This window comes from Anopheles ziemanni, chromosome 3, assembly GCF_943734765.1.
Source record: "Anopheles ziemanni chromosome 3, idAnoZiCoDA_A2_x.2, whole genome shotgun sequence".
Lineage (NCBI taxonomy): Eukaryota > Metazoa > Arthropoda > Insecta > Diptera > Culicidae > Anopheles > Anopheles ziemanni.
In genome coordinates this window covers 60,592,078-60,616,406 of record NC_080706.1, presented here as the reverse complement: position 1 = coordinate 60,616,406, position 24,329 = coordinate 60,592,078, and the positions used below count along the sequence as shown (strand labels likewise).

At 41.0% G+C, this 24,329-nt stretch overlaps 1 protein-coding gene across 1 annotated transcript; it reads right to left on the bottom strand.

Moving 5' to 3' along the window:
- Positions 1 to 703: 703 nt before the first annotated feature.
- LOC131289409 (adenylate cyclase type 2) lies at positions 704 to 21,947 on the bottom strand. The gene is made up of 17 exons (XM_058318657.1): positions 21,857 to 21,947; positions 12,941 to 13,071; positions 12,155 to 12,352; positions 10,620 to 11,162; positions 9,947 to 10,074; positions 9,395 to 9,553; positions 9,022 to 9,154; positions 7,487 to 7,991; positions 6,076 to 6,311; positions 5,771 to 5,997; positions 5,472 to 5,673; positions 5,154 to 5,410; positions 4,759 to 4,921; positions 4,085 to 4,405; positions 2,594 to 2,608; positions 1,944 to 2,186; positions 704 to 1,448 (listed from the first exon to the last, which is right to left on the bottom strand). Exons 1-17 carry the CDS (start codon positions 21,945 to 21,947, stop codon positions 1,317 to 1,319), a joined length of 3,684 nt encoding a protein of 1,227 aa, XP_058174640.1. The 3' UTR covers positions 704 to 1,316.
- Between the last annotated feature and the right edge of the window lie 2,382 nt (positions 21,948 to 24,329).

The window sequence follows — 24,329 nt, the reverse complement described above, 5'->3', positions numbered from 1 at the left end:
CAATTCCGAAGGCTAGGAAAAACAGACACCAAAGTGTACTAAACAGGCTCGCCGTGGTTAGCGGGCTGCCATAAAACAAAGAAAATGTTCAAGTGAAATTTTACGAGCAATGAAAACCCAGATGCGGTTGAATATTGCGGCTGTCGATTAAGTGCTGAACGGAATGTGTTTCTGTTCGTTTTTTTACGATTCATAAACTTGTAACCTTTGTTTCTATTATAATACTTTAAATATTATTTCGTAAATTCAAGGAACATACTTGTCAATGTTTTGTGGAGAAGCAATAGTAAATGAATACAAGTAGGATGGGGCCATTCTTTCTATGACAAGATAATTCCCACCGGTTCCATTAGCTGAGAAACCTTCTAGCTAAACGAATATCGTGCTCTCAATGGCCATCAACACATTCGTATTGGTCCCAACCATTCCCTAGACGGAGCATAGTATGCCCTTCAAGACCATTTTCTTGACAGGTAATAGATTCGCTTGATGGGAGCACTTTATCTTGGGGATGAGTAAAATATATTGTGGCGTCTGGTGCGCAATGGAATAGAGACTCCATTCGGATAGAAGTAAAAGCGATGAAATAGATTTGCTATTTCAGGTTCTAAAATTGCGTTTCATGCGCGTGGATTTCTTTCTTGATTTTAAGAATTATAAATCAGTGGAATATAATACACACAGTTTTTTTTTCTGCACATGCATCATGTGACCTCCATATAAGATGATTTTATTTCCTTTGGAACAAGTTGATATCGGAGGCATTGAAAACTTATTCATGAGTCCGGATAACTAAACTGTTCTCTTTGTACATCCTTTGCCGTAGACTGAGTTCTGTTTACAAACCCGACACCGTTGGCAATTTTGTTGTTTTGTGTTGTTGGTGTTAGTTAGCGCTTATAAAATACTTCCGGTATTCTGAACTGCTATTGTACTTGTTTGCATGCGTTAGTTTAGAGCTAGAACGATTTCATATTCATAAAAACGGGTTTGCTAATGATCGTAGTCCTGTTCAAACACTAACTGCTACTCATGATCATTTTGCTCACATTTAGCAGACATTGTATCACTATCCTAACGAACATTGATTTAAATGACAGTTTAACATACTGTTGTTGTTTTTAATAATAAAAACTAAACCACAAAAACATGACGATCAAACTAGCGAAGACGGGGTTTGGACTCTAGGAGCAGTTTATGATTTTTATACTCGTTTCAAAATTTTATGTCAGCTACTCGTCTTTGGTGTAAGTTTTTTTTATTATTACTCTCCTTCGCCTTCACTATCCTTCGAATCTTCCTTTCGCATATGTGCTTTAGATTCGCTCATCGAATGGTGTCTTGACGAAATAGGTCGTTAGAATTCCTTTGCCCTTCACGTGAATTGGTCCTCGGCAGTCACAGGAGTATCCAGCAGCCATGAGGACTTTGGCCGTGTTTTCTGTCACCTGTCAAATTGTGGGTGATATAATTGAGAGCAGGATATGCATGAGAAAGTTATTGGGAAAATGTCATGTATGTCAGGATGTTGGTGTTTCAAGCGGTGGATAGTAATAGGACATGTGATCAAATTAATATCGTTAAAGGTTGTTTTTTTTGGCAGGGCGCCCTCTTCGATTATAGTGCCACTGAATTGTCAATATTGTGATTGGGTTATCAATATGCTTACTGAACTTATTTTGATTAGGCTTATCTAAGATAAGTTTCTGTATAAATTTATTAAATTAAATCAATAATTTGAAAGGATTTTTTAAAGGTAATTATGCTTTAAATATTGATATATTTCTGTTTATTTTATTTTAACTTTGAAAACATTATTGTTTTGAAAACTCTGTTTCATTGGGGTACGTAGTGATAGAAACTAAAGTAGAAATGACAAACTTTATTTAACGCGTCGTTTTATTTCACCCTGGATAGAGCAAGTAAATGGTTGATTGACTCACCTGCACCCGACCCATCACACCACACGAGTCCATGCGCGATGCCACGTTGACCGTGTTGCTCCAGATGTCGTACTGCGGCTTTTGGGCTCCGATGACACCGGCTATCACTGGTCCATGGTTAAGCCCGATCCGCAGGCGGAATCGTTGGAATGATTCTCGATTGATTTGATCCAGTGCCGTCATGAGCGCTATGCCGAACTCTACCAACACCACGACGTTGTGCTCCTCGGTGCGCTTTTCGTCCTGTTATGTGGGGCACGTTGACAATCCACACCCACGAGTACGCCAACGAGACGAATATAGTTCGGTGGAATTGAAATGTGAAAAGAGACGAAAGAAAGTTGAATGAATCAAATTCGAAAATTGCTCCGAAGCTGATCGTACTATGATGGTGAGCAAAAACAGGTGCTCATAACGACCAGCCTCGATGGTAAGGGGTGAATAAAAAGTTACGATATAACAACAGCGCAAACCACTGGATGTCAGCAAACAGGAAGTGTTTCCGACGGGTAAAGGAAAGGACGTCGACGGTAAAATGTGACGCATTGCCCTAACAACATTTAGCCATTTTAACGTCCGCCAGCATCCGGTAGTTATGGCAGGAATTAAAAGTCTAACAAGGTCAGCAGAACGTCAGTAGTGATACGTACCAGCTCATTATTTTTCTATCGGGTTGCGTGAAAGAAGAAGAGAAAAACAGCAATCGAACGAAAAAACAGGTGAGTTAGTAGAAGGAACACGTGTGTACAGCTCAAACGAATTCGTGTATATTAAATCAATGCAATTATTAACAATGCTTGTTAATTGCAAGTTTACATTTTCATTCACATTGAAACAATCGCAAATCATGATAAATTGGAGGGTTAGTTGATATAATAATTCTAAAAAGATTAGCTGTATCGCAATAAGTCAGATGGTAGAACTCGAATATTTTTGTTAAATTTACTAATTCTACCAATAAATTGTCAAATGCATCAACGAAAGCTGTTTATTTATTTTTAAGCCAAAATTTTAATTCCTAGAGACAACAGAGTTGGCAATCAAAAGCGAGTATAACTTTTTTCTTTTCATTTGATCGTCTATTTATTTGTGTTTGGTTACATTCGTTCTACCGAGGGCTGATTAATATGCGGCTGGTGATATTTTCCAATTAACCCAAAAAGCAAAACACAATACACCATTCCATGCAAGCTTTCCGGTAATGAAAAGGAATGTTTAGCCCGACCAAATGGACAACCCGACTAAACAAAACGACGCCCAGTGTGCGTTAGCCCGCAGCAATTTGGTATGCGTTGGCGTTGGATTCCGCAGAAAATGTGAAAACTTTTTCACAAACTCCCCGCCCAGTTTCACTGGCGATGATAAATTAACTGATCGAACGGAAAACGGTGGTAAGATGGTGGAAAAATGGAACCGAGTGTAGGTTTGCCGCGGGATGGGATGCTTTTCAATCAGCGACATTTGTAACATCTGCTGCTTGTGCCAACAATCGAACCAACCAGATGATAGCTCAATCAAGAATCCCCTAGGTTACGGGTAAATTGAAGAAAACAAATTAAAAAAAAAATGTAGAGGTTTTTAATGTTGGATTTGTACATGTTGTTTCAATATCTTTGAAGTTACTTCAAAGATCTTCTTCAAAGTTACTTCCATTAGGGTTCCTTTCTTAAATGCGTACACTTTCTCAAAAATGAGCTAGTTTGGATGAAAAGTATGGAAAACCAAATGTGAAATGGATTTTGGCTTTAAAAAAAGTTTGTGAACTATAGTTTTTCTCAAAAACTAATGCAGAACGAATAAAATTAATGCTGTTTTAATTTTAAAGTAATACTCTTAATTATCACTTAAAATAGAAGTATATGCTTTCATCAAAAATTTCTATCGTGACTGCGAGTTAGCACTTTCAGAAGCCTCAAACAACTATGTATTGTAAAGTTATTGCTACTTTTCTTATAAGCACATGCTCAATTCGAGTAAGATAGTTTTCAAAGTGAGTATTATAAAACCACATGCTACAAACATAACCTGATAACATAACCTGGTGGCAACGCAAGTATCGACACGGGCACAAAAGAAGGCAAAAATATCTTTCCAATTGCGATTTACGTTACTTTGTTAGAAGGATAAAAACGCCGTCTTACCGTGGCACCCTCCTCCTTGCCGGGACGTAGCCCGGATGCAATCATGTAGGTGCTTCCGATGGTTTTTATCTTCTCGATACCGCTGAACTTGGGCTTGAGCAGCAGCTTGTCAAAGTCGCAGATAATCTCGTTCAGCAACCGCAAGCACTCCAGACCCTGCTTGTTCACGTCCGTCTCGTCGTAGAACTCCTTGTAGTTGGGTATCGATGCGAACATGACCGCAACCGACGAGTAACTCTCGTGGTACAGCTCCTGCACGGCACGTTCCTTCTTCAGAAAGTGCTGGGCGACGTGTGCGGGCAATATGTTTTCCAATAAAATCTACTCGCCCAGGAACAGGTTTAGCGATGGCGGAAGTAGCAAACAGGAGCACGATGGCGAAGGATGAATCAATGTGTTTGTGGCGTAAGGCAAAACGTTACCAGAGTAGTAAAATAATCGTTGTAAAAAACAGGGATAGAGAGAAAAACCAACAAAAATAAGCGAATGAACTTCAATGCATTGCATTCCGCAGGAGTAATCGGTAGGTAGGGAATATACGTTGCACATATGGCACATAGGTAAGGGTGATTAATTTTGAGTTTTTACCACCCAAACCGATTTCCATGTCCACCTGTTGGCCAAGAATTTTCCCCACGTTCTCTACCGGTAATGGGTAATGAAAACATAGTTACTTTATTGATTCCGCGCATGGTTTCCACCTCTTCCTGTTCCACCTTCAGTTTGGCCTTCCAGAGGAAGTCCGTGCGGGACACGTATTCTCCCTGGCGGTCGAGTGTATGCAGCACGGTGGCTATCAGCAACAGAAACAGTAAGCCTCGTAATCCCAGCGGCCAACTAGTAGCAACGAAAGAAGAAAACGCACACGAATGGTAAACTGAGGTGTCACTAGTGTCGATGTTCAGTGTTTGTAGAGCACTTTTTTAACAGCTACTTGTTACGAACTTCTGCGCATTCCCCGGTGGTCTCTATAAACTTGTACTGATGTTGTAAATTTACACGTCACTGTAGCGGTACGTGGGTGTGTTAAATATTTAATTTTAATTTTATCTGCTAAAAGGAAACTTACGATTCGCTTAAAATTTCGTACGTCTCGAACAGAGAGCTCGTCCACAGGATGGAGCATTGGATGGCGATGAAGAGTGCCATCAGCAGCCCCTTCACAAGGAACCCCGCCTTGAGGAAAGCGGACACCGCGGCCAGGCTGATCGCGCACATGTAGAGGTAGACGGGAGCAACCGGGGCGTACTGTTGGTCGTACGTGATTTCTTCGGTGGCGTTGTTCACGAAGCGAATGTCCGCGATAACTAAATCGTCAAAGTTTATCTGCCGGCAGAGTCAAATTAGCAGGGGGTTTTGTTATGTTTGTACGGACGGCTAAACTTACCACACTGAAAATGGCACAGGCTGCAATGAGCGCCGTGGAGATGAGGAAGATGGCTAATCGAAGACCACGGCTGGCTGCGATGACCTGTCCCGGGCCGTTGTTACCCGGTGGCGAGAGGTTCGACATCTGGTAGTTGCTTAAGTATAAAAACAATCCTAACGCTACGACTGTTGCACTCAGTGAACCAATAACGACTACATTGCTGGGATGAAAGAACAAAGCAAACAGTAAATCGATGTCAATAGTTTGGCAGTCTCGCCTTTACATGTAAGTATGTATGTCTCAGCTATGGAACGTACCTTTTAAATACTATAATTTGAATCAGTCCTATTGAAATAAAAAGAATAAAGGAACAGATGAGATCAAACCGGAACGTGGGTTCCGGTTGTGCGCGGAACAGTGTCTCGCGGGCCGTATTCCTGTACCACATGGTGACGGGCTGCAGCTCTTTCGGAGGGCCCCAGCATTTACACTCGCCACAGTATCCATCCTCCGGCAGCAGATTGGACTCGATCATCGCTATACTCTGGTAACAAAAGGCCAAAGGAAACTCGTTTGGTGCTCGCTCACTGAAAACCAAACTCCAAGATTAGTTCGTGCTTACCGCCAGGCCGATGTTCTTGGCCATTTTCGAGTCCGTGATGTTAGCGAACGGCTTGTCCGCACCCCAGCATTCGACGTACTTGGTCATCTTGGACGAGGGTCGTGTCCGCATGAGTGGCCCACCGGGCGTCGCCACCATCGGTGACCGAAGACAATCGATGTTGGAAATTGACATTTTTCGCATGTCGCCAAAAATAGAACCGGACGATTTGCGCCGCTCCGCGAAGGCAATCAGTCCTGTAAAAAGGAAGGAACATCAATGAATGGACATGTGAAAGGGAATATTGTGTGTCGTGTAATAGAATGTTCAATAAGGGAAACCAATGAAGATTGCTCCGTAATCATAAGGATAAGACACCCTTATGATCGAGCGTGTAATTATCATTTCGTATAGCATAATTACATTTCCAGTTTTAACGTTTAATTATTCGTTAAAATCAAACATTTCTTGTAAATTTCAAGAAACGAACGGTATCAGTGGTTGATGGCTTGGTATGTGGGTTTTTAAATTGAAAAAAAAATTGCCACTGAAATCTATCAGCTCCACCAAGGTAACAAAAAAAAAAACGAAATCGTGTAGCTCAAACGGTATTACAATTAATGAGGAAGGATGAGATCGAACCCATTTATAACGCCCCATAAATGTATTATGCAATAAAATTAATTACACGCATATACACTGTTTCTACAACTCTACTACTAGTGGTTGATGGCATATCAATTCATCACTAGAACACTGCACCATGAACCGTTTCGTAAGCAAAGAAGCGATAAGTTTGAAGATTATCGAATTGTGTATAAATTTTGCACCGTTTGCTCATGTTGGTTTAATGTAATTTTAGTTGCAATCAAAAATTTTGTTTCACTATGGAGCATTATTTATTTCAATTACGTTTATGCTGGGAAGCATTGTTGAGTTTGCGATTACAATTTCAACAATCGAATAGGCTATAGGTAGTAGTAGACTGTGATGAAGGTGAAGCAAGATTTTATTCTGTGTCTGTCTGTTAGTCTCATCGGATGTATTCTGTTCAGTACGTGTAATAAAACCAGAGTAGTACAGTGGAAGCGAATCAAATAACCAACAAGAATAATCGTTTGGATTAAACTCTGGTTTCTTCGTTTTCTGTCGAAGCGAACAGAGTGTTTAGTAAATGTTTTATTTGGTTTGAATGAGTGAACTTTCGAAAAACCAAAGAATATGATCTCATCTCATGGGCAGGATGTTCCCTGGTTTCATGGTAGTTTGAAGGAGTTGTGACAGAGCTTTCATCGATGTTTAAAATATTAATTCGTTTACATCCGTACATTTGGTACTATCGGTTATCTCATCTACTTCATCGATCAAAACCATCAAAGAACAGAACGCGTACGGATTGGGTTGTGTTCGCGCCGCTTTCAGCGTTTCCTACCTTGTACGGAAAGTTTTCGACTTCCGACACGCTCCGGAAGGTGTCCGTTGGTCGTAATTGGTTCGACGGGAAGCGTTAGGCAGGATTTCTTACGCGACTCTGGCTCGTCCCCGTCGTCTGCTTCGTCGCCCGGCCCATCGTTCTCGACCGGCTCCTCGTTGATGGTGGGTGGGTTAATTTGCACGGTCTGCTTGGGAGAAGGTGTGGGTGGAGGGTTTAACCCGTGGCTTCCGGAATTGTGATGGGCCGGCGATGGTGGGGGCAGCAGTTGTTCCTGCTCTTCTGGAATGGTGACGGGCGAGATGGACGTGTGCGAGCGCCGCATGTCTTCCGGAGTTTTCGGGGTACGCGGCGAGCGTGGGGGCTGCTCGGGGGCCGGAAGCAGGTGCTCCTGTTCGGGCTCGTTGATCTGCACCGTGGTGGTCGGCGAGGGTGTCCCGAGATTCGACGTGGGCGTATGCGAATCCACCGTGGCAGCTGGTTTACCCAGTTCGGTTGTGGGTTTCTGTTGCGGTACGTTGAAGAGAATGGGAAATTTCATTTCATTAACATCTCGGCATCCATCGGCATATCCGGAGGCAAGGTGCAGAAGAGAGTTACGCAAAGTATGAATTTATTTGCCTATCGTCATAATTTTGGGTTGTGCCTGTCGGAATCCAGGGAATGGTTTCGATGTTGAGATGAAAGCCCAAGTGCATCGCCGACAAGAGCAAACGCAAATGACCGGAGAGCGTTTTTGGTCACAATTAACGTTTAGGATAAATAAAAGGATTTTAATTACCAATTAAGCTGGTCTTGACTCTCGACCATGTTTCACATTAATTGGACTTTACACCCAACGCTCCTTTGCTGCGGTTGGTACGAATGCCGAAATTGGGCTTGCAATTGGTTTGAAAGCGTTTCAAGAGGTTGAATACATTTGATCCGGTTGCCTTAGATAGTAAAACGGGGGCAATCTGCTGTTCGCACTCATAATTTACCCTTTCACAATGGAAGTTCACAGGAGATGCGGCTTGGCGGATATTTGAGTTGAAAAAGTCGATAGCAAACTTCTCTGGGATTGATATCTGGAAAATTAAATATTGATTGTGGTATCATTCAAAGTCAGTTCTTCCAACCTCGGTGAATATGAGCGTTTAGAAGTTATTGCGATCAATATGACACCATGCTTAGGGTTAGTATTTTGTTTGATTCATTTCTGTTACTCATTTAACTCAGTTGAAATGTTTGAAACATTTCAACGCACATTTTGAAATGTTCATTTATTCGTAAAATAATTTGTAAATTTTTATTTTGTTTGAATGATGTTTTTCGTGTTACTTAAATATTACAAACAACTCTGCGTTGTGGAAGATACAACAAAGAGCTTACTAAGAAAGCTTCCGTTTCTTTTGCCCTCATGGTAAGCTTCCAGTTTTTTATACGCCCTCGGAGATAACGAGCTAGGAACAGCTTAATCTCAGCGTTGGGAGTAGGAAATGCTTGTGCTCTCGGCGGCACTTAAAACGTAGCAAGCGCAAAAAGGGGATACTTACCTTCGGTGGCACGATGAGATATGTTTCAATTTTATGATCCGCCAAGTAGGACTCCCTGGAGGCACCTCCGCCCGGTTCCACCTCGAACTTGTCACCCAGATAGTCGAGCGTTGCCTTCGTGATGTGGACCCGGCTGCATGTGTCATGTACGTCGCAAGTCAACCCGTTTCCGTTCGTAAGGGAGGAAAATGAAAGAAAAACAAAGCATATAATGGGTTGGGAGTGGGCATCCTTCTCCTGGGGCAGCGGTGCATGTCCGGAGTGCCTCCCCCGGTAGTTTATTCGGAAGAAGAAGCTAGCGTGCCCACGGTAGACATGGGACAGCGGGTTTGGACGCAGAGTCACACCCGCTAGCTAACGATTTTGCCCTTACCCTGCGACTCCACCGCTCTCCATATGGTTGGCCAGAGTCACGTCATCGCTCCAAACGTCGAACTGCCACTTGCGTAATCCCAGCACACCGCACAGCACGTTGCCGGTGTGGATGCCAATCCGCATGTCCACATTGAAGCCGGTCGCCTCACGGACAAATCTGAGCGCAAGCGGTGTCAGGGAAAAAGTGAAACAAAAATATGATATTCGCAAAGGATTGATGGGTCGACGTACGCTGTAATTCAATTTAGTCGCGTTGCTCCCGTTGGGAGAAATGGAAAATAAAGTTAAAGTTGAAGATGCAAACAACAAGGGTTCGATTTCCTCTAGCTTTCATCGAGCTCTTACCGCCTCGAGTAGTCATAGATTTAGGTTTATAGAGAAAACACAATGTATGTTTACAAATGAAGCTTAAAAAGAAATGATCTGAACGGTATTTCTGCTAGTCAATCGTTCCCAGTTATTTGAAATAGATCGACTTAGTGGTGTAGATGTATTGTCCTTAACAAAAACTAATTTACCTACTGTAGTCGGTTCTTTAAAAATTACTTACCGTATTGCATCGATCATCTGAAGTCCCATATTGACGCAGTTAGCAGCGTGATGCGGTCTGGAGACGGGCAGTCCGGAAACACAGTAATAACAATCACCAAGAATTTTGATCCTCAAGCATTGGTTTTCCTGCAAATTAAATAGATGGTTTTATTTAACGCAAATTTCCAAAGATTAATGTGCATTAATTATTAGTTTTACGAAAATTTCAGAATGGCCATGATATTGTACCATGATATTTTATTTCTGTAACAACGGTAGTACTGGCTAGGTAAGTTTAGGAATGTCTGTGTGCGTAAGATATTTGTTGGTTATTTAAGGGTTTTGGAAGTATGAGCAAAATTTATTAAAAGGATATAATGTGCATTCGATCTGTTCACAATGTCATAATCATTGGATTCAAGAAAAATCTAAACTATCTGAATCATCAAACAAGTCACCAGGCGTCTCCATTAACGCAACCAGGCGCCTCCATTAGCTTTGTGAACTTTGTATTACGGCTACATATATAAATACGAAGGATTAGATAATATGTCCATCTATGGACTTACATCGTTTGCGAAGTAAGTGTTGCGGAAACTCAGTATTCCTCGCGAGTAACGCAGAAGGAGCTCAAACGTAAGTCACTGCACAGTGCAGAGTTCGGATAAAGGGAACCATTAGCGGCCACTTACTTGTGCGATTTGATCAAATCGTCCGAATAATTCGTTTAGTGTCTTAACCAGATCCGATGCTGTCAGCTGCTCGGACAGTGGCGTAAAGTTGACGATGTCCGCGTAGAGAATGGACACGTTGTTGTGCCGCTGCACGTGCATTTCGTGGAATCTCGTCTGACTCTGGCCACCGGCCCGCTGGCAGGCGTCGGCCATCTTCAGCATGATGCTACGCTTCACCTCCGCCGCAATGTAGGCCGGTATGACGCTCAGCAGGAGTTGCTCCTGTTGCTCGCGCTCGCACTCCAGCTTTACCCGCTGCTCGATGCCCGTCCGAGTGCCGTCGACGGCATCGATGTGCGCCGCATCGGACATGATACGGTAGTAGAGGCTCGAGACGGAGGCTGACGCTAGAAACACGGTCTCCGCGAGCAACTGCGGGAAGAACGTTGGTGGAAAGTCGTAGACATGCGCCAGCAGACGGTAGCCAATGTGCATGATGCACAGCAGCACGGCTAGCACCACCGACACGGGCCAGGATATCGGTAGCATCGTGTGGACTCCCTGCGAACGACCGGAAAGTGACCCCAACGGGTCGGTTAGAAAGTAGACACGATGTCGGGTTGGCGCGAAGGGTTGTTAAAGTGAGAAAAAAACAATGCAGCCTAGATGAACCGTTTCCAAGCAAACGAGAAACGCATTTGTTGGACTGTCGCCAATGCCAGGCAACGATGGTCCAAGAATATCTAAGGTTTCCCTTTCTTACCAAAACAAACAAAATCCCTTTTTTTATAAATCTACTTCTTTTTTCCTGTCGCCACTAGCAAGTGGCAGTTCGATGAATAGACGGAATTAGCTTCCCACTGTGCTTGTCAGCCTTCTTCCTACAACCCACACAGACGAGAGACAGGAAGCTGTAGAGCCCATAATGGCACAAATTGAAATCGGAATGCAAATGACATTAGAAGCGAGTTTCGCACAGTGGGGGTCGAATTCCATAGGGTGTCAGACAGAAGCGGCTCGGTTCAGTAACGTGAAATGCTCAATAATGATCCAGCATGGAACATGAGCCAACTCTCATTGCTGGCTGGTACAACTCGCTTCGTCAGACACGTGACCGTTTGGACGGCGAGCGGAAAAGCGCAAGAGGAGAAGCGGTCGTGGTGCGATTCAACACTTTCTCCAGTGAGACGATCGGAGTGTGGGAAGGAGGCTGCGAACGCTTCACTGGATATTGTGCAAACGTTGCTATTTTAATTATTCTTTGCTGGAAATTTGCAACGATGCAAATTTTTCTCACCAGGAGAGTTTCGTTGCATGGTGTCTTTTTGGGAGCTCATTAAAATGGATGTTTTATTCATTTTCTGACTCCACGAAAATATGAACTCAAACAAGACACCAACAGGAAGGATGTGTAATTAAATATTCTGCTTACATAAACGGTACCGCAATGCTCTAGATTAATGTTAACGAACAAAACGTAAAAAACAAATTAATTCATGAAACAATTTTGTTTATTGTATTTTGTAACGTTTTTGAAACATGCAAACACTTACCAAAATCAGCGCAAACAGTGGCAACGGTGCGAGTTGCGTACCGACGAACGTCGAGATGGCTCCAATCGTGCCGGTGGTCAGGATCGCAAAGGAGAGGGCTGCCAGCGGTGAGTTCATCACCGCCGGGATTTGGAGGGCCACCAGTATTCCACATAGCACTACGGATGCTCCGGCCAGCAGCGCTAGATCGGCCAGAATCTATAAATCAACTGTTTTCAATTTGGAGCTCGATTTTTTCCTTTTCCCATGTCGTGTAGATTTGTGTTATGTTTGGTTAGTGGCGGTTTGGTAGTTCGAATTACTTTAGTTTGATTGCGATTGTCGTATGTGTTGGTGGGTTACAGTTATTACGTACGATACATGATACAGATACGCGATACACACACTTAGGTCATGCACGTAGTAGCACATTGGAGAAGAAGAAGAGAACCAATAAAGAAAGAGAGACAGATAGACGGAGAGAAGAGATAGAGAGAAAGAGAACATCGTCATGAATCGAATGGTGGTTGCTGAAAGAAGGGTTGGCTGTAGTAGTGCCAGGACGGAAGGGGTCCGGAAATCGCTTTATCGCGAGGATGATTACGGGAAGTTCTGGATTGGACGGACGGAACAAATTAGCATTTTTTTCTCGGGAAATGCTAGTACGAAAAAGTTTTCGGGAATAGGTGACATTCATAAAATCAACACAATACAATAATATAATGTATAGGAAAACACCGAAAACACAATGTACAACACAAGAACCGCAAGCGACAAACGAAGAGAAACCAAAACTGCAAACCTTACCGCATCGTGCATAGCACAAAGGACGATCGAGATGAGGCAGGAAAGCATGGATATTCCGAGTCCGGTGATAAATAGCGACCGGCGGAGTCGCTGGCGGTAGCGTGTGTAGAGGTCATCTAGGTGGGAGTTTTCTGTGGATTGGAGCAAGAGAACCGGAAAAAGGGGAACATGAGAATTTTCAATTTAAAACGACTTCACGAAGGGAGAATCAGTTTCGAACCAAGAACTTGTTGCTCTTGCATTGGCATTCAGTTTTCGTATTTTCGTGAAATGGATTCGATTTCCGAAGCGAAATCTTTTCCGCTTAGGAATCGGTGCGGAGCATCACCCAGTGCCTTCCCGAGAGCATTTTGTCAATTTTTTCACGGCGCCAAAGAGATAGGACTAAAACGAAGAGGAAGCTAAATTGTCAATTGAACTGTAAAGCTGGAAAGTTTATTGCTCATTGAAATAAAAAAAAAAAAATAAATCGTTTTTCATTTAACGGCAAAGGTCCATCTATCCAGTTCGGACTCGATGGGTATATTTGGTTTCGACGACTATCCGAAAATGGTAATGGCAAATATCCATTCGATTTCATTTGCAATTCTTTGGGATGGTTGTTATCTTGAGTGGAGATTCGCCTGGCGATCGTGGATCTTCCGGCGATACGTTTCTAAATGAATACTTAAATCGCTGAGAAATTAGATACTTTTCTCTGATATGATATCTTCCCAATTAAACTATGTAAAATGTCGATTTAATGCAGTAAAATTCAGTTAAAAAAGTTTGTTCTATTCAGTTTCCATTAGTTAAAACAGTATATAAAAAGCATTCACTCTGAAACGACATAAACTCGGTTTGTAAACGCTGTTACTGGAGGTGGCTTAAATTCAAACAAATAATGAAAAGAAGTATGTGCAAACTATTAAACAAATCTGCAAACATTCAATGGATGGCAATGAATTGTAAAACTATTAAAAACATATTTTCATAATGGTTCATTCTATGTTCCCATTGCAATTTTTTGTTTTCTCACATAACAGAAACAAGTTATGGTTAAACCTTATGATAATTTCAAGTACTATTCGAAAACTTAAAAAAAAAAATTGCATACAATTCTTATCTAATGTATATTTTTAATTTCTAAGCTGCTGTAGCAATTAAATCTTTAATTTCCTACTCTTAGTACAGAGAAAAGATTCTAAATTCAATTGTGCGCAATCTTAATACGTCTTTTTTACGTAATATGTTGTTCAATGACGACAATGTCAATTGACATAATATGTTGTTCAATGAAAGGAAATAAAATTCAGAAGAATATCAATGTCATTTTATAAGCTTTCGTTTTTCTAAAATTATCATTTCTAATTCTTCGAAGGGGTTGTTCCAATGTTTAACGATGAGCCGCCAGAATGCAAGAATGTTCATGTGAACGAGACTAAGATCCGCTTGAAATATACAAAAGTATCTTATACAAGAGTATCAAGAAGAAATTTGGGGATAACAAAACAATACGTTATAAAAAGAAATGAACCTTATATATGATAACACTGATTTTTTGAAGTTATTGAAAAGCACTTATCTATAGTATCCTTATATATTTTTTATTAAATAGACAATCCGCTTGATTATATATCGATCAATTGAAGTACTTGTAAAAATTTGAGTACCAGAGGAGGTTGTAAGGAATTCGAAAATTCAGCAGTACCAAAACGGCAAACTGTAGATCCACTTAACCAAGAAGAAAAATTCTTCCGATGCACTTCCAGCATCATCTTCAGGATGGAGAAAAAAAAGTCCACTGAAGCACTGTATGTGCTGGAGCAGCAGGAATTTCATTATATAATTTCGTGGGAATGAAGAGTATAGGTGGTCGGGTGGTTTATTTAATTTAAAGTTCGGGTCACATCAGGTGTGTAGCCCATCCCACACGGAGCATCCTCTAAGTGAGCATGCTTCATGATAATATGCTTATAGCTTCGCTATCATCATTCACCCTAGATGATTCCCAACGTCGAGTCCCTGCTCTGTCTAATCATTTACAAATCCCAAGGGCAAATAAGCTGGTTCCGTGTGTCGTTCCCGCAAACAATATGTAAACAGCTGCTACTTAGCCTTTGGAGACGGCAATTTTATAGGACGGAAGGTCGTTCCTGCGGCAGTAATCGTACAAACTGGATGGATTTTCCAACCATCTCAAACTGTCGTGTATTAATAGACGTCCTGGAGTGAGTAAACTTGGTGAAAAGCCACTCGATCATCTTCTTTGTTGAGAAGGACGAAAAAATGTTTACAGACGTTCATAGAGATATCTGCCAACTGGCAGCCAGGTTGACGAGCCCAGCGGTTCGTCCTTTGTTTGACTTGCCAGACTCTTTTGTCGGGCAGTCAAATGTCACCTTCGTCACATGGCTGGATGAGGGAGTCATTTCAGTGAAAAATAACACAGAAGTATCATTCCACATGAAATTTATCATTCCGTTCCAGGAATTTGAATTTATTAGACCGTGTCCTCGTCTGCACGCACAGCATGCAATAAGGACAGTTAACAAACTCGCAAACAGCGTCAGCTTCCACAGCAAGTGGTAGCGATTCATGGTATGCGTGTCAAGGAAAAGCAATTTAGCTTCCCTTCTCGAGTACGTTATAGCTGGTGAGGTCTTCGTAGGTTCATGAAAGCTTTTAATCCTCACCCCCATAATTGACGACGGTTTGAGAGCAGAAATTAAATTTATCAAAACCCTCCAGATCTTTTCGTGCCTGTGGCAGCATTGTGCGTTTAACTAACGAAACAGCGTGACAGTGTAAAATGTGGTTAATTTAAACAATATGTTATAAGAATATCAGTAGCTACCAAATTTTATTTTACATGTTCTCTATCATATGTTGGTATGATATTTTTAAATTAAATTAAACTTGTTGTAATAATCGTTTGTAATCACGAGGGTTTTGATTTTGTTTTCAAATAACATAAGTTAACCTAGCACAGAAAAAGCAAGATTGAAGTGGTGTGAAAGTTTCAAATTATCTTTCAAAAGGTCGGGTACGCCGTAGCATAAATTAATGTTTATGGCATTTTGGAAATGGTTATTGTCTTTGGGCTTAGAATCAGGTCGACGAAGTTCTTTTACTCGATAAACGTCGATGGTATTCTCTTACAATAAAATATGGTTTGACCCTCGCGATCGAGGTACGCCTTCAGGTGTATGATTTACTGCCAAACCTAAAAGTGGCCGAAACGGAGAAATATCTTAAAATTCCTTTTTCTTTATTTTTTTAACCCCGGGCAACGGAGTCGTGTGCTGAATGATTTCATATTTTTGGCATTGCCTATGGTCACCGGTGATCGTTGGCAGCAGTGAGTGGGAAAATTTCCTAAGAAAACGGAACGAACGACGTAGTCTCGTAATTGGCTTTTCCATTTTAAAGCACGTCGGTAAATTGAACGCATAATTAGATGTAAATTAGACTACCGAAATGAAGCATCTCTCGGGCTCGTTCAGGAGCAGTTCATGGACCATTCGGTTCGCCATTAAATATTCTACTCCATGTGTTTCACGAATAATGTATGCTAATTCGCTGTTATTGATTTTGATAAATGAGCGAGTTGGTGCACCAGCAAATGGTGGTACCCTGGGACAAACGAGAGATAGATAAAAAAATCTTATACGGAAAAGGATTTTGTAAATGTTACGTGAATTGGTATAAAAATGTTTACCGAAAAGATGAAACGAAAGGAATTTACGAGTCCGTTCATTTATAACAGTATTCGTGCGAAAACTTAACCTGCAATTATATCTTCCATTTCTTCTTCATCGTCGTCCTCTGCTGGCTCCAAATCCATCTTTTCCATCGTCATAGCGTTTGTATCACTCACAAATAACAACTTTTTAAGATGTATACTTTGACACTTCAGCACTAATCCACACTGTGTTTTGAATATACAATATACATTAAATAATAGATAATATTGCAAATGTGAGATTTCATCAACATCATAACAATAACGAACTGAACGTCATCCATAACTTAATTTTTTTTTAACTTTGGCATCTTGTTTGGTTGCGTTACTTAACAAATGCATGCGCATAACGGAATGAACGTTTAATTCACTCATTACGTAGCACTGTAATCCGGGACAGTCACGATTAAGACTGTTTTAGGCCAGAGGTTCGCAGTTTTTCACGTGTTTTACACTTGGCGGACGACGTCGTTTGAAAAGCGCTATGTACGTATTGATCCGATTTAGGTATAATTTAATTTGCTTTAGTGCTTCTCTCCTTTTTTGGACCATTACATTTTTAAACAGGGGTTTCTGATACTTGTATATACGAAGGTAATCCAAAAGATTGACGCAAAATGTTCTCTGACAATACTTCCGAAAAGTGATTTATTTTTATATTCCTGGTTGCTTTAAAGAGAGTTATTTCACATCGTCTGTAATGTATTCTCAAACAAATTAAAACATAACTATTTTTGTAGAATGAAGTGGTTATTTGATTAAATAAATCAAAAAAGAAAGGCTATTATTAATTATGGATGGTGTTATTAATTATGGATGAATTAATCTATATGAAATGGTGCTCTATCATGTTTAAATACGTCATCATTCTGTCGGGAGATTTAATCTTAGCAAAAATGGTAACATCTTGTGTAAACACAATAGAATAATATAAAAATATGTGTATGAACGGAGCGTCTTTACTACGGCTCTTTGATAAAAATGTATTAGAATATATTGACATGGAAGCGGATATTGTGTAAAGGAAACTTTTCGTATCTTTTTTACTTTGAATAAAAACAGAAGAAGAAATGAAAAACAAAGTTCAGGGGTGCTTCGATTGGCTACTGTTTTGCTTGTTAGAACAATTGATGATTTACTTCACGGGCTGTTTTTTGTACTGCCACCAATTATTCGATTGGCTGAAACGAGGCCTGTTGAAACACTTGTGCAATTCGTTGTGGCACAGTTTAATTGAAAGCTTTTTCTTTTCGCTTATTGGCAGGATAGTCGTAATATCCATTACACTCATTATCGTATCACCACTGTCACTAATAACAGGACAATCGAGCTGCAATTATTCACTTCGTGCAATCAACACGTCGGTGATGGAGTGCCGGACAGTCACGATGCACGAAGGTAAAACGCAGGATCTCGGACAGTTCGTGATAGACCGTTATTAAATCGTCTTTCGATTTTGCTTCTCTATAGCATCATAAGGGATTGAACAGCGGGTTGTTAAAGAATGTGACCTTTCGCAACAAGCTGCTGAACTATATGTGGAAAAAAGTGTTTTCTCACTTGTCTCACTTGTGAAATGTCCACTCCACGAAAATATTTTGTCACTACGTGCGATTCCCACAGATATTCCACGAATAACTCATCCTGCACACTAGTAGAGCGTCTCGAGTTCCACGGAGGGGACTTGAGAGTTAGTGTTGGCTATAAATATCCACTTAGCATAGAATGAAACAATCAAGGAGAAAATATAAAAAAGTCACTCATAGTTGGCACTAGCGACGCGTTGAAAGCACACGGCTCGATGCAGTTCCCTTTTCAGTCTATGCAAATGATGATGGAAAGGCACGGATGCACGAGAATGTTTACAGCAGCAGCGGTGGTGGACAAGAATCGTTTCCAGTGGGGCAACTTGGGAGATATGATACTGCAGCGCTGAACGTGTGCGCACTTGACATACACCACATGACTGCGTCGATTTGATACTTGTCTGCCATTGGCACCTACGAAACAGGCACTGGAGTTGAACGAGCTTGCTGGATCCAGTTTCATATGTTTTCTTTGCACAGCCTCAACAGATCACCATCACCATTACGTTGGTTATGCGACTTTCTCTTGCGGACCCGATTGCCGCAGTCCTACCCTTCAGGTCGCGACACGGATGTACCGACACACTTCCGGTGGTAAAGTTAATCACGGCCCACAACCAACGACAATCCCGAACCGACTGAACCGTCTCCGTTACGGAAAGTACAATTTTTATACATTCACAACCGCTGGTTTGCCTGCCTGTGAGACGACTACGCGTTCGGGAAACCGAACGAAGGAATATGCCTGAAATGGCCGGATCGGATTTCGAAAAACTGTTGCACGTAGACCGAGCTCTGTTCGAAAAACAGGCTTCACGTTATGCCGCTGCATAGCGCGCGAGTTCGGATGTTCGAAAAGCAGTTCGCCTGCGCAGTCGATCGGTTGGCGAGAGAGCGAACTCTTCAAGCCGTACCGAAATACCACGGCCGTGCGGTTTGAGTACAAAAAAAAAAACAACAGGACGCCGAAAGGCACAAACAGTGCCGGAGAGGAAAAAGAAAAACAACAACACCGAACACGTGCTCGGTGAAGCGCTACTACCTTCCGGGCACTGCTGCTCTGCCCTCAACTTGGCTAACTGTCAGAACAATCGGCAGGGTTCCGGTTTTACCGTAAGTATAAACAGACCGGAGAGGGTTGGTTGGTGCGCGCCAGCCTGAGTAGTCAAAGGTAACCAACGGCATCGGTGCTGTCAGTGGAATCACCAACGGGACCGCCATTATGACCAGCTGAAGGTCACCATTCTGTAGGCCAGGGTCGTCGTATCGTTGATAGATTTCATTCATAATTTATATGGATATAGTAACCGAATTAAGTTGTTCGTTGTGTTGTTTTTGTAGTAAAGTCTATATACAATTGATAGATTTGCCTGGTAATTTGGAATTCCTTCCAGTTCAAGGCAAAGGGCCAATTATAAATTTCAATTCATATTTTTTCCAGTGAAAATTTGGGTTGTATGATAAAGGTAAGCAAAATAGGATATCTTACTTTGATCAATGAAATTGCTTTAGAGCAATGATAAAAAGTAAGCACCTTTTTATTTAGTTTGAAGGCTGTTTAGTTTGAGGATTTAAGGTATATTTGCTTTCCGAACACATATTCTGAAGTCGAGCAATCAACGTTGTCAACGGTAGAAGTTGTTTCTTGTTTTGTAGGTTTTTTATCTCTACCTTATTATTCCGGCTACAGAATCAGCACGTTGGTTATGCATCCATGTATGCACGATGGTTACGGACGTACTTAATATATAACAGTTGCCTTTTACTTAATTGCTAACGAATGGTGATGTTAATGGGTATGTGTGTGTTTAATCTCAGACAAATCATGTTTTAATTGTGTATCATTCAATAGCAGTATTATTCCATATTTTTCCTTGGAACAAAAGTTGTTTATTTTCTTAGTCAGTCGCAGTTAGAGGGTGCCTTAGAGTAAAATAATTAGCAAAATTTGTTTAATAAAGTCAATGTTGTTCACTGATGGCAGGCGCTGAAGTATGTGCCCTTCATGTATGTTTAGCCAGTTTCCGTCCGTCATAATCACCATGCAAAGGGTAATTAGTATTATCTATGCAAATGAGAAAACTTCTTCGCGCAAAAGTGATGGCCAAACCTTTTAAAACGGGAAGCGGCAATCATTCAAACGATTAGATATGCGAAAAGTTACTTCAGACAGGAGGCTTGCTCAGTAGAAGCGGAGAGGACTGCTGTTTTCATGTATCTTTTCTTGTCAGCTTTACGATAGCTGAGCAACATGGCGAAGGGGCATTCTGCGCAAATTGAATCAGTGTCGCCCTAGGTGCGTTGAGGAGGACCCTTGCTATAGTACGCTATGCACTCCGGTGACGTTATGTCGAACTCTTTGCAATCTCGCTGTAGATCGGTTTTTTTCCAATCTGACCGGAGCTCCCCTACGATAGCGTTCGCCGTTGCTGTACCTTTTGTGATCATCCCGCAACCAAAGAAACGTGACATAATCAACTTTCTTGCCGATACAGTTTACAGGTCTGATAAGGTCTAAAAGAAAACCATTAAAGTACGCGAACTTCACTGGCGCGCATCGCATGAAACCGGTTGGTTCGTCCATTAGTGTAATGACTTTATTTATGAGGCAATTGGTTTATGCTAATTTAAGATGCGCTTCCATTCGCTGCTCTTAAATTGAACTTTTATTTTGCCATTTAAAACTTTTAAGAAACCATATTGAGGAGCCATCATTACATTGCATAAGTCTCAAACAATAATTTGAAATTGAAAAATGAATAATTTAGCCCAGATTTCAATAACTACGAATACTGAAGAACTGTAATTAATGGTGAAAATCAAACAAAAAGTTAAATCATTCACAAATAATAAATGATTGCGATAGATTTCCCCTTTGATTTCCACCCTTTTTGGTGTCCTTGTAGTGCGGCTATAAAACAGAAAATGTATATAGAGCATATTAAGTTAATGAATTTCTGTTATTTTAATTTGGTTTTTCTTTTGAATGAAGAACCAGGCTCAGATGGCTTAAAGATTTAATGTGAGAGCTAATAAATACCAGAAGGATAATGAAAAAAACATTGTTTCTCATCGATTGTGTAATTTTTCGAGGGCTCGGTGGAATGACTCATAGATACGTGCTATGAGAAATGGTTTGTCTTGACTCGTGTCTTGAGAGAGTCATATTTCAAAGAAGCTGAGCTGTTCCCTGCAGGGGGATACGGAGATTATGTGCCATTATGATAAATTGGATGGTTTTTGGTGTTTCAGGGTTTCCATGGAATTTACAGGGGCGTATTTTTAAACTCAGCAGCAACTTTTTATAGTCAATGCTACTAGATATGGCATACGTTATACAAGGTATTTTACAAGTTATGATTTCTAAATAACTCAACACGACGTTTTCAATACAAAGAACATAGTATTACGTTGCATAAACCATTCCAAGATCTTTTATTCAGCCATATTCTTCCAGCATTGCTATTTGATGTATAAATGAAAGGTAAAATCTTGTGTTTATAAACTGTAATTAAAAAAATAATACAGCATTTATTCGTAGTCTATCATATTAAAGTACCATATACAAGACATATCAGAATACATTGTTTTATGAACAATACTCACCAGATAAAATATCATCCTCAATTCGCTCCTGCATCGTCCTTGAGTAACCATCGAACGCCATGGTGGTAATCTTGCTCAGTTCATATACCATTACACGGTTTTAATCAGTACAGCTAACTTTGCAAAAATGGTGATATTTCTAAGTTCGCTCTGTTTTGTACAACAAAGTGTACAGTTCACACGTTCAAAAGCAGGCACCGCTAAGTCGCGTTGTTTACAATCTCATCCGGCGGCAAAACTGATAACCACACTAATCAGCTACTGGTTTTGCACACTCTGTCATCGTCGCAGCGCTCACGAACACGGAGGTAGTTGACTTCATTTCGCCCATTATCATTAGATTTATGCCACCGGAGTTTTGTATCAATTTCGAACAAATATCAGTTATGTCACTACTTCAGCACATACAGCGTAGTATTTTTTTCTTGAATGATGTAAAAACTGCTGCAATTAAGAGTGTTTTTTTTTGTACTTTTGAAATAGTTTTAATTGAAAAAAATATGTGTCTAGACGTATGTAGCCCAAATAAAATAAAAAAAAAAAACACACACACATTTTGGTTTCGTAATATTGTACAGTGGACATGATACAGGTTTGTTTTTCATATCATCAACCATTTCAAAATAATTGCGGATTTGGTTAGCCCACAAGATTTTGAAATAATTGGTCTTGAAAGTTATCGGGTATATTTTCGATAAGCACCACAAGCTGCAGTGGGTTGAAATGTAAATATATCAGATACTCTACATCAAACAGCTACAGATTTATCAAACATTGCCCTATCAAGTTGTTCAAAGTTCGCACCCTGCGCCAATACCGCGTGTGATAGGCTAGATCTAGATAACAGTTTCTAAACGAAGAACTGCTACACACAGGCGTCGAAAAATGGCGCAGACTTACGATTGATTTATCAGTGCTAGATAAGATTATTCGCTTACGCAAAGAAACTGAGTGATCTGGGTGAACTCATTCAAACTGTCGAGACAAAACAAATTGAATACTGTCATACGACGAAACATGATTAAATTCTTCGATTTAATATTTCAATATCAATACTGGAACAAATGAAATTTATAATAGCGAGTCTACATTTATTTGTATTCATATTGAATGTTCAATTTTTATATTTTGCTATTTACTTACTTTTCAAAATAACAGCAAAACATGTTGAAAACAATTCTGGTTTGCGAGTAGATCGTAAAATAGAATTTATCTTTTACTACCTTTTTCCGCTTAAAATATTGATAATACACCAAAGGCACGGGTCAGAAATGGCGGATAATCTGGGCCGGGACATCCATGAAAAACAACCGAACCGAGACGATAGCAACGACGCAAGTCCATCAATAAGCGGCGGGTGGACCCGTCTTCCAGCGTGCTCGCGTCTGGACATCCTTCCGGTCCATTGCGGCTAATGACGACCCTCAAGAAAGCAAAAATACCCTAATGGAAGGCGGCCAACGGATTATTTCGATGGCCCATGAAATTTTCGCTAGACCACCATTGTGACCGCTGGCGGAAGAGATTTATTCCTAAAATACAAACCCTTCACTTCGCTCACCTTCCGGCGTAGGTCTACGGACATATTGTGTAGCAGTTCGGCCAAGTGCTTGAAATGTGCGAATGCTACGAAAATAGATCCAAATATATAGGCGTTGGCATGATAACGGGAGTTGAATTAAAAATTAAACACAAGTGTGAGGGGGCTTAGAAGAGGTGTGCTTTCTTTTTTGAAATACGATATCTGCTATCCAGGTTGTTAGGAAGCCAAATATGTCGACCAAACAAAATCAACGAGTAAAATATATTACACCGCGTGTTTGCAAATATTTGCGTGGGATATTATCCGTTTGAAGGTAGGTGAAATTTTCACAAGTACTTCTTTTTCTTTGGCGCAACCCATTAAAGGCTTACTAGACTTTTTCGCTATATGTACGTGGGGAGGGTCCAGCCTCGGTTAGGATTCGAACCCATGCTGCCGATGGCGTTTTGAAAAACAGGTCCAGTAATTGAGGAAGCTGTGCAAATTGTTTTGCAGAATACGATGCTCTAGTTTTTAAAAACGACACCACTGAAGCAGGCTGTGCAAAATCATTGACAGTTTTACCTGAGGTTTCATAACCCCTCATTTTGGACGCGTTGTCGGAAATACCGATCTGTTGAACTGCAAACAAACAAACAAACAAACAGGGCTAGGAAAGAAGGGAGCCAAAGGTAAACAGCGCATGCTAAAGCATATTCTCCGGGTCCGCCCCAAAGACGTCACTAACGTATTCTATAAATGGTACCAGTCACGGCGCCGGTTACGCATTCCCACCAGCGAGTGTAGCATGCGGGCATAGCATTCTATCGCTCCGGTTTATCATAAACATTTCCGCCGCCCGGCGGTAAACACGGACTGCGGTGTCTGAGGCTGTTGGGGCGATAATCAGTTTACCACTTTTCCTCAGCTGTTTGGCTAGACTCGCGTGCA

Bases quoted from the DNA above. Each gene is read 5' to 3' on its own strand.
- LOC131289409 (XM_058318657.1), bottom strand. From the start codon at position 21,947: ATGGTATATGAACTGAGCAAGATTACCACCATGGCGTTCGATGGTTAC. The intron at 13,072-21,856 runs GTGAGTATTGTT...TCCAATCCACAG, and splicing joins TGAGGATGATATTTTATCTG to AAAACTCCCACCTAGATGAC. The intron at 5,674-5,770 runs GTACGTTCCATA...CTTTCATCCCAG, and splicing joins CAAATTATAGTATTTAAAAG to CAATGTAGTCGTTATTGGTT.